This window comes from Motacilla alba, chromosome 12 (assembly GCF_015832195.1).
Source record: "Motacilla alba alba isolate MOTALB_02 chromosome 12, Motacilla_alba_V1.0_pri, whole genome shotgun sequence".
NCBI classification, from domain to species: Eukaryota; Metazoa; Chordata; class Aves; order Passeriformes; family Motacillidae; genus Motacilla; species Motacilla alba.
In genome coordinates, this window is record NC_052027.1 from 149,229 (window position 1) to 160,325 (window position 11,097).

General features: G+C 38.8%; 2 protein-coding genes across 7 annotated transcripts in view; both read left to right on the forward strand.

The window, feature by feature from the left end:
- The window catches only part of NR2C2 (nuclear receptor subfamily 2 group C member 2), a 36,665-nt gene extending 28,108 nt beyond the window's left edge, over nt 1-8,557 (forward strand). For all 6 annotated transcript variants that reach the window (XM_038149078.1, XM_038149079.1, XM_038149076.1 and 3 more), the window contains one exon: nt 182-8,557. In XM_038149078.1, coding sequence (XP_038005006.1) covers nt 182-356 — 175 coding nt within the window. In that variant the 3' untranslated portion in view covers nt 357-8,557. The remainder of the gene's footprint in view (nt 1-181) is intronic.
- Nucleotides 8,558-9,070: 513 nt separating this feature from the next.
- Nucleotides 9,071-10,546, forward strand: MRPS25 (mitochondrial ribosomal protein S25). Its single transcript, XM_038149314.1, has 4 exons — nt 9,071-9,250; nt 9,362-9,468; nt 9,780-9,867; nt 10,093-10,546. Exons 1-4 carry the CDS (start codon nt 9,117-9,119, stop codon nt 10,277-10,279), a joined length of 516 nt encoding a protein of 171 aa, XP_038005242.1. The 5' UTR covers nt 9,071-9,116; the 3' UTR covers nt 10,280-10,546.
- The last annotated feature ends 551 nt before the right edge of the window (nt 10,547-11,097 follow it).

The following is an 11,097-nucleotide window of genomic DNA, read 5'->3' on the forward strand; positions in this document are numbered from 1 at the left end:
ATTTTGCTTGCAGGATAGAACAGCAACCATTCTTTTTGTGGTGTAACCAAATTAGCTTTAATTGCCTCTTTACACCTATTCATGAATTATGGTAATAATAAAAGCAGATCCAGCTCTTTAGCCATAGAGTATCTTAAACTGGTCTTACATGTATTTATAATCCACTGAACTTCTTTTTCAGGCTAGCCCGGATCCTAGTTCGCCTGCCAGCACTTAGGCTGATGAGCTCTAGCATCACTGAGGAACTGTTTTTCACAGGTCTCATTGGAAATGTTCCCATTGACAGCATAATCCCCTACATTCTCAAAATGGAAACAGCAGAATATAATGGTCAAATAACTGGCACGTCTGCATAGAGGGAACAACAGAATTTGAGGGATTGAAGTAATTTTCACAAAACCCATATAATTACGAAGTTAAAAGAGTAGTGTTTTGGTATGTGCAGATTATTCCAATTTGTTATCAGTTTCCTGACAGATTTCTTCTCGTCTTTTTTTCTGATGTTGACAAAATTTAAAGCAGCTATTAAAAGACCTACTATAGGACCTTTCCTTCCACAAGGAATATTTTGGATGCCTTTCATTTAAAAGGCCATAGATTACTGAACATACTTTTCACATGCTTTGTATTTAGAAACTATCAGTGGTTAAAGAGTTTTATAATATCAGAGTAGTAATAAAATTACTTTAAAAGTAAAAAGAACAGTATGTATATATTTAAAAATATCCTTGGAATGAATGTCTAGCAAATGCCAGGGTATAATACTAGCACTTTGTAATCACTTCTTGTCAGAGCAACAGCATCATCAATATCCTGCTTATGAGTATGGAAAATGAAAAAAATGCATATGTCCTTAGTAAAATGCTAGTGATTTTTGTAAAAATGTAGAATGCTAAAGGAGACAATCATTTAATCTACAAAAAGTCACTTGCTGTTATGTTATGCATGAAATATTAATGTGGATTCTTAAATCAGATATCCACATTATATAAAAATATATCTGTTAAATTAGTGCAGTTGTAATACACGGTACAGTGCAGTCATAGTGACTATTATGTGCTACAGGAATTCCCCACACTAGAGAAAAAAAGTGTTTGCCACAATAATGATTAAATATGCAGGCTCCTTAAAGTGTTTATTCAGACAAACACAATCATGACAAATGTTATTCTAAGAAGCAGCCTTTTGACTTTGGGGAAAATCAGTCATTAACTGGAAGAGCAGTAATTTTCAAATAGAGCTGTGTGATGCTCTTTGAGTATGCTCTTTGTGTGCTTCAAATTTACTCCTCCTCTCTGTACTCTGAACACCCTCATAATGTAGCCACAGGTACAATTTAAGACCTGAAATGTGTAGAACCTCTGGTTGTCAGCAAGAGTTTATTACAAAGCTCTCTCACTTTATTTCTCCCTCCCATCCCTCACGGAGCACTCCCAGTTTTGCAGTGTTCTCGACTTTCCTGTCACTCACTTTGAAACCAAAATATAGTTAGGATTTACTCTCACTCATGTACAATTGCAGTTGATGACTGATGCACCATAGAGGTATAAAATGAACTACTTTTTAATTAGTAGGCCCCCCACTCGTCTCGAGTGATGGGCCATCAACGTGTTTGCTAGTAGTACTGGCCATTAGCTGCTAGCATAGGTTTCATTTTAGTATAATTTATTATTTGGCTGCTCGGTATTTTAAAATCAAAGATTTTTTTTTTTAAAGTCATGACAATTAATACCTTCATCTGATCCTGGCACATTAGATGCATTAATTATTTTAATTATTCGTCTGTTAGAGGCATTCTTACTTTAGTAGATTTATGTGACAAAACTTATCTAAGGGTAAGTTCAGCACTTTGGTTTTTCTTCTGTTATTGATATTTATTTAGAAACATCAGTTTAGAAACTAGGTTGATGTTTGTGACTTTTCAGAGTCTGAATTGTAGCCAAAAGACCTTAAGCAGCTTTAGATGAGGCTTCTAAAGTAACAAAAAGAACTTGTATACTTCATGCTTGTTCGGAGGCTGGTATTTGTAGCACTTACTGTGACACAAAAGACTATTTAACTTTAGCTTCTGGATGCATTAAAGTCTTCTATAGTTACTATTTTTAGCACATTCAGAATCTTCTTGTCTCAGAAGGGTATAATAGAGTCCAGTATCCATGCAGAGATACTCCACTAGTATCTGTCTCAGCTTTTGCTATAGCAAATGAAATTGTCATTGTTCATGCGATGGAAAGTCTGCTCTCTACATGTGAAGTCAGCTGGACTTCAGCTTTTAGTACCAACCATTTGATTGTAGTGGGATTGTAACTTCTGTGGGATTGTGTCAGCGCTTCTGCTGCACAGTCCTTATGTTAAGGGTATGTAACTTAAAAATTAAAGATGATTAATTAGAAACAGTAGCTACCTTGGAAAAAGTAGTGGCTGCTTTTGTTAAAATTTAACATTTTACTGGATTATGTCATTGTTCTACAAGAAGAATGCACTGAACTGTTTTGATTTTTTTAAATTGCCGAAAGAATTGCAGAACTTAATTTGCTTTCAGAATTTAATAAAAATTATTTAAGCAGAGAAGAAAGCATTTTAATGGTAAATTACATAGTCCTTAGCACAAAAACTAGCCATTGGAATATTTGGTTTTAAATCTCAATACACACCAGCTAGCTTTTTCTTGACAAACATCATTTCAACTTCCAGTTTTTCAAGTAAAAGTGCCCCATTTCCTGTGTGAAAATTTGTTTGTAATTTTATTACTTGAGATCATAACAATTCAGGAAAGAAAGGCATTATAGTTTTTTGGGAACAAAGCGATCACACGAAATAAAATGTAAAATGTGTGCCTTGCATTACATATGTAAATAGAAACAAATAAATATCATGCAGCTCTGTTTACAAATAAACTTCCCTCCCCACAAATGCAAGGCCACATAATTATATCGTTGCTCAAACCCTGCTAGTTACTTACTCTGCAAATAGTTATTAGATAGCTTATTAGGAATAAAATATTAATTTTTGTAAACTAAGTAGAAACCATGCAATCCACAGTTGTGCATGCATTTAATAGATGAAATGAAGCAGTTCCATCCTTAAGATTTGGATATTACCACCTAAAAGCTATAAAGTCCCTCTCTGTGTAGCATCATTAACATGATTTGCTGGCTTGCAGAGGTCAGAACCAAGTTACTTGGTTCTGATGCCATTTACAAAAAGTACTCTTTCTAACTATACACTATTTTGATTCCAAGACTAACATTTTGGATTGTAGAAATTTGAACTTATGTGCGTGCCTGGGCTGTTTCCTACCCAGGAAAAGGACTTTGTGCTTCCCCTCTTTGAACTTCACATGGTTCCCATTGGTCCATTTCTCCCCATAACAATCTCTCTCAGTGGCAGTAGGATCCTGTGATGCATAAAGTGCAGCTGCACAATCAAGCAAGCTTTGCACCGTCTCTGCAGAAAATAATATTGCAACACTGACAAAGTTCTTGGAATTTCTGAGGTTTGTTCCATCCCTCCTGCAGTGACTGGAAGATGGTAATGGGCTAATCCTAGTAGCTTTACTGTTAAATTAATTTTGGTTTTTTTCTCCTTTGAAAGTGCAAACTTTTCCTTATGAATATGGGACAGGAGAGTTTTTTAATATTGAAACAATTATTGAAGAACTATTTTTTGAGTCTTAAATATAGAAATAGCTTGTTTTCATAAAGGTGAAATTTAAATGCCAAACTTGTTTTCACAAGAACTTGTAGTCTAACTATCACAGTCACAAAGTGATTCTAGGAAAAGATCATCTCACTGAAGCTCTACTTAGTGCCAAAAATTATTCTCTTCAGAAGTTTTGAGGTTCTATTTCTGCTGCTCTTCAAATGAAAATATTTTAACTTGGCAGAAATACAGTAATAAATTATCTGATTAGATTTTTCTGAAGCTGAGCAAATGCGTACACTGGTCACAATTCAGTCAGACAAATGTTAGAATTCTGTGCTGACTGAGACTAGGGCATGATAATGAGGCAATGCAGGGAATGATAATGAGGCAGTAATGTCCACTGTGCTTCATTTGTTTTTCAACTCTTTTGCAAAGGAACTGGATTTCCGTCTTGTAGATAAAAAGCATTTGGGACTAGCTTTGTCATAATGATTTTAATTGCATTTTTGACAAATGTAGGAAGGTATACTCTTTTCTTCCTTTTATTTACTTACATTGGACTGTAGAGTCAGAACTAATACCATGCGCAAAAGTAATCTTTTTCAGCCTATTTACGTTGCTTATAAATTGTCTGCAATGCTTTTGGTGTCTGTGGAGTTCCTCTGGCATGAAACTGGTAGAAGAGGAAAAAATTATCTCCAAGGAGAGATCCTTCTAAGAAGTCATGCAAGGCTTTCTTTTAGCTGCCTTAAAATGTTAGATCATTAAGAAGGCTTAGTTTTCAGAGCACACCATGGCAAGAAACTATTGTTGCTCTCCACTGACTAGTTGGTGTCATTTGCCAAGTCTCATTTCACCATCTTCTGAAGCCCATGGCGCCCCAGACAGCCACGATGCCTCTGGTGAGGAGCTCTGGTTCCAGGTCTTTGTGCAGAATCCAGCAGCTCTGCATGGCCATTACAGTTCCCTTTGGCAAAGGGAACATTCTGAGGCTGCCACAGAGAAACCAAGTCAGGGCTGAAGCTCCCTGGTGAAATCAGTTTCCTGACTCTTGTTTCTCCTTTGGCAGAGACTGTAAAACACTTGTGTGTTTTTTGGTTGGTTTTTTTTTTTTAATTGTTCTGTATAGTACACAGGACTCACAGATTCCTGAATTATTTCATTCAGGATACTGCAGGTGTCAGTAGATTTTCCTGCCCATTAAAGTTTAGACAGTAGTTAGGATTCCTTCTTGATTACCTGTTGTTTATTTAGTAAAAGACAATTTTAAAAAAATAGCACCAAATAGCATGACTAGCAAAGGGTTTCAGGAATACAGTTTAACCAGGAAGACAGAACTGAAAATGAATGGGCTGAGGGTACTGCTCAAGCAGTGACAAAGCAGCTTCCTGCACTAACAGCACCAGTCAGGGCTCTGTTTGAAGAAGTAGAACTGGCAGGTCAGTCAAACACACAGGTGTACCAGCACACATCTACTGGATGATACCATGCTGGAAAGGACAAAAATGTTGATTTTCTATTTGAGATCTCTCTCTTCCTTCCCTGTTACTCTTAATAGTGCAAAACCAGGGGATGTTGGGGTTTTTTTTCACCTACTCTTGTCCATAAGAGGAAAAGAATAAATGCCAGAAAACACAGGCAGATTCCCACCTGTTCCCAGGGTTTCCCACACTGGCCATACAGCAACAGAAGAGCTTTTGCAGTAGTTGCCTTTGGTGATAAGCATGGGCCAGCTGACAACAGCACACAACGGTGTGCAGTCCTAACACCTCCAAACATCCAGGAGGGATCAGCGAAATGAGGGCATGGCCACCCTAGAGAGGAAAGTGAGGGGCAGAGGAAGGACAAATTGCCAGCATCTACTGGATCTTGAATGACAGGAAATTAGTTTAGAAACAGCTTTATATGAAAAATTACCAAGAGGGGATGGCAAAGGAGAGAGAATGAAAGCATTTACTTTTTGCACCTTTTAATTCTAAAGCTGCTGAGTCATTTTAACAGTAAGTACTCCTGAATTAAGTTCAGGCTTATTGTTTGATGCCATTAGCCCTTCTTTTTAGGTAATGCTTCAACCCTGCTTCAGCTGCAATCACTGTTATCAACATATGGGAAGTTATTTGTGAAAAAAAAATTAGGACATTATTTATACTGGTGTTACATGTTAAAGTAAAATTATTTGTAAAGTTTAGATACTCTAAGTTTAAGCATCTGAAGTTTAGATGTTTTTTATTGTGAAGTCATGCTAAGTTCATTACAGGTAAAACTGTTGTAATGTTCCATTAATGGCCACCATCTGTTCAGTCCTCTGAGTTACATGAATGCTTTGAAAATAGCTTATTATTGTGAAATTCCTGCCTTTCTTTTTAAGGGCTTTGAAAGAGTTGTACGTGTCTATTTTGTGCCTCCCACCATTGTGCATTTCTGCATGTTCAGTTCTAGAACTCACTCAAGCAGCTGATGCATATGTACATAGCTGTATGTATGTGTGTATGAATGTATATGTTTATACCTCTCTGTCTAAATATATTCTGTACAGTGTATAGGAAATGTGTAGTGTATGTATATATGTACAGATATGGAGCCATTACTCATCTATTCTATGTGCTAAAGTTTTTTATTCATTTGCTAATCCAGAGCTTCCTAATTTGGTGAATCCTCACAAATTTCAGAGCTTTGCACCTTTTTTCTAAACCAGTCTGAGTTCACGATTTGCTGTTCAGAACTGACAAATATATTCCTTTAATTTTCTGGCTTTTACATTACTCTCTGTACCTTTTCTCATTTGACCTATAGAGGTCTGCCAGTCAATAGTTAATTGAGCATATAATTCCTTTTTAAAATAATGAATAAATAACTATAGTCATAGAAAATGCTTCCCTGCTCATTATATATTCATTCTCTTCCAGCCCTCCTGAGATACTTTTGTAAAGTTGTTTTTTTAGTGAAGCTTGGTAAGAAACTGATTTTTTGGTTTTAAGTCTTCATCTGTGGCTAACTGAAAGTAAACCAAGTTGCCATTTATCACTGAACTGCAGCACACAGAACAGGAGGTAACGGATGCTGGTTAAGAAATCAATAGTCATATTGTCATAGTGATCTCATGAAACCAGCCTGTGAGTTAGAGACTGTGTGCTCTGGTCAGTGAAACAGCAGCTCTGGTGCAATGGTAATTAAATAGTAGGGACATTGCAGGTAGTTTATTTCTTAGCAAGCATCGAGACATCTTCACGATTTTCACAATGCATTTCAATTGTATATTCACTTTCCAAAGTTTTTATTTTTATCTTCCAGCCTAAACTGAACACAGCTGGTTTAATTTAGTTGTCAGACTAATGTCCCTTTCCACATTCTGTCCTCTCCTGGGTCTGCAATCTGTGCAGCTCCTGCACTGCCTGTGACTGACCCACTGTCCATGTGGGACCTGGACACACAGTTGGGAAATGAGATGTGGAGTAACACAATTTCTTATTCATAATGAGGACTTGAACATTTACATTATCAAAGCTTGTTCGTCTTCCCTTTTGATGAAGTTAAAAAGGAAGCCTTCCATAAAGTAAATCTGTTAACTGTGGATTTTTTAAAAAAGCATTTCACAGACCATGCAGAGCAGTTCAGCAAGTCTTGTTTGTCATTAAAAAAGTGAAATAGAATTTTCTGGGCATTTATTTCCACCTTTTGTGCTCATTGTGCCAAAGACTTGTGTATGTTTAATCCAATAATAAGACACTAATCAAAATAACATGAAATTTGTGCATGCTTAAAGTGAACCACAAGTCTGAGGAAAGTTTGTAAAGTTTGCTATGGAAAATGCTGAGAATGTTCTCTTTCTTGGTGTATTGGTTAGTGAGCATTTGTAAGCTTTTATTTCAAATATAGGAATAAACCTGTAGCATTTCAAAACCTTATTTCTACGATTTTCAGCAGGAAAAATATGTAAATTAATGTCAGGAATTTCTATGACAGATGTTCCTTCATTGGTGTCTGGACAACTGGTGGTGTTTGAACACTCGCTTTCCTCTTTAAAGGTGAACAGAAACCTGAAAGTCTATGAAAGTCACTGTACTGCAGAAACAGTTTTAATGTTCAGGAAGCCAACTGGGGCACAAATGCAGGATTGATTCTGTTTAAAAACTCAACTGTGAATTCGGAAAAAAAATAGGCAAAGTTCAGTTATATCCACATTTGAATTGTTTGTATTCTGAAGGACAAAATGTGCTCAAATTTAATGGCAATAAAGGCTCTGCAATAATACAACACAGGTCCATTTTACAATATTTTCATGATTAAAGTAGGTGGGTTAAAGTAGGATTGAATAAATTTAAAACAAAAAAGCACAGTCTTTAAGAAGAAAACATTTTACTTATAGACTGTATGTGTTAAATTTTCCATATATGGAATCAAGATCAAATGTTGGAGTATTTTTAATAATTAATCAGTACTCTACACTGGAAGCCAGTGTTCATAGTTTCCTAACTGAAAACTGCACAGTTGTATCTGTATTGGCATACAAGGGAGTGCTGAGCTCCTAAAAAACAGCAAATTTTTATAAAAGGAAGCATTTACTTTTAGTCCCTTGGGATATTTTCTGGAAGTCTCTATTCTTTGTAATTTGGAAAACTATTGTTTATTTTAAAAACTGCAAAAGTTTTTAATTTCTCACAGCTTCTTTTGTGAAATCAGTATTGTTGTGTGTGATAGCATTTAAAAATAGCATGTTCTTTTTTTAAACTAAATTTTATATCCAAATAACGTCTTCAGTTGCAAAGAGGAATTTGCATTGTTGTGTTTGTATATAGAGTATTGCAGTGCATGATTTAGGTTATGCATTTTATTAAATGCAGTTGTGATATTATATTGTTGCGGTTAATACTAGTAGCTAAATGAGGTTTCTACCATTAAAGTGAATTACAAATATAACTGCATTCTTGAGTTTTACTTTGAAGTCTATTTAAGGTTCTCTTGAACAGGAGCTGTCTAAGCCAAATACATAATTTACTATCTTTTAGGGAGAAAGAGCATTTTGCCTTCACCAGTGATTATCTCACGAGAGACTTAACCGGGCCTGGTATAGAAAAGAAATCCCGTTAACCTTCTGACTCCAAGGAGCTTCTCTAGGAGGAGAGAGGGCTTTTCCTAAGGTTTTAATTCATGCTGAACAGATGAGCTCCGGGTAGCCCCAAGGCTGTCGCTCCAAGGCTCGGGGCCCCTCACGGCCTCCCGGGGCCCCTCGCGCCTCCCGGGGCCCCTCACGGCCTCCCGGGGCCCCGCGCGCCTCCCGGGGCCCCTCGCGCCTCCCGGGGCCCCTCGCGCCTCACGGGGCCTCGCGCGCCTCCCGGGGCCCCTCGCGCCGCCGGGCCCGGCCACAGCGCGCGCGCCCTCCGCCGCACGGCCGGGGACGGGACGGGCGGGGCGCCGCAGCCTCCGCCAGGGGGCGCGCGGGAGCGCTGCCGCCCCTTCCGGCCGCCGCCGCGATGCCGATGAAGGGCCGCTTCCCGGTGCGCCGGACCCTGCAGTACCTCAGCCAGGGCGACGTCGTGTTCAAGAGCTCGGTGAAGGTGATGACCGTGAACTACAACACGGCGGGAGAGCTGAGCGAAGGCGCAAGGTGAGTGCGGGGAGCGCGGGCTGCCCCTGCAATGACACCAGGGCTTGCGCGGGCCGCGCCCTCCACAGCGACAATGGGCCAGCCCTTGTGTGCTTTTCTCTTTCTTTACAGAAAGTTCGTGTTTTTCAACATCCCCCAGATCCAGTACAAGAACCCCTGGGTGCAGATCATGCTGTTCAGGAACATGACTCCCTCGCCCTTCCTCCGGTTCTACCTGGGTAGGTCGCGGGAGCCGCGGAGAGCGGCCGGGTCGCGCCGGCAGCGTGGGCAGCGCCGCGCTTGTGCCGCTCTCACTCGGCCCCGCCTCGGCTGCTGCGGGGAAAAGCTGCTTGATCGGAAAAGAGCTTCAGCCGTTAGCAGCTCCCCTAGACTCACCCTCATGGAGATTTTGCTTTTCCATTTAAAATACTACATTACACCTTAACCGCAGGAGGGAAGTAGATCATTCCTGTGCATTTAAAGTCTCTCTAAATGGCATGTAGGAGGAAGTGGTATCATTTGATACACTGTTATGAATTTTTCTTGACAGACAGTGGCGAACAAGTTTTGGTTGACGTGGAAGATAAAACCAACAAAGAGATAACAGAGCACATTAAAAAAATCCTGGGGAAAAGCAAGTAAGTAGCATGCAATAAGCTAATATATCATCTAGCATACATATTACAATCTTTTGTGGAATACAGAAGGAAATACTACTTTTCCTGGATAAAACTGACACAAGCAAGGTAAAGTCCACGAGGTAGGAACTGTAAATCCATCTTTCTGATAACCTGGGTCCAGGGAAGGGAGAGGAAATATTGCAAGTCAGACCTCTGATAGTAACAAACAGATCTCTTTTCCAGAGAAATGCTTGCAAAAGAAGAAAGAGAAAGGGAAAAACTATCACATCCAGCAACCTTCGGGCCCAAGAAGTATCATCTGCGAGAATGCATGTGTGAGATTGAAGGCCAAGTTCCCTGCCCTGCTTTTGTACCATTGCCCAAAGAGATGAGGGGAAAATACAAAGCTGCTATGAAAAATGAGGCATGAACCTGACATTTCAAGATCTCAAGTCATGCAGCTCTTTTTCCTCAGGGCTGCATAATGAAGGTGCTTCAGTGAGAGACAAGAGCCAGCAGTTCCTGGGAACAGGAACAAGCAAGTTCGTTCAATACAGACAACTCTGCCTCATAAGCCTTCTTACATCTACAACTAAAATAATTATGTGAAAAATAAATAAAAGTTAAAACTTGTACCAAAAAAAGCTGGTACTGCAAGTCAACACTGGAAAACAAAATTAAATAGTCTTATTTCCTGTTCATGCCTGCAGGTAGCCAATTATGGCAAAACCAAGATCATGTTTTTTTGGTATAGAGAGGCTAGACTAAAAAGTTAAATCTAAGAAGTAACACAGAATTCCATAATTTGTAGAAAGTGGTGCAAAAGTCCATATTGTACCAACTGAAGACAGCCAAATGATAATGTAACTCCAGTCTCAATTGAATTTTCCTAATTTATGAAGTTACAAATCAGAAACAGTTCAGAGTCTCATTTCCAGCAAGAGACAACTTTTGCAGTTGATGCTGCAGCTCTGAGAAGCACTAATCAAGTCAGGAATATCAGCAGGAAAGGAGAATGGGCAAATTGCTATAGGGAAGGCAAGTTTTACAATTATCAAAAAAAATCCCTTCTAAATAATCACAGTTTCTGCCTCACCAAACAATTACACCATCCCTGTTATATGTATAAACACGATAGATTGTACTTTACTGTACAGACATATACAGCAGGCTTATATGTACAAGTCTTTGTAGAACTGTATTGCAGCATTTCTGAATTCATGGCTGAACAAAATTTCACACTGATGC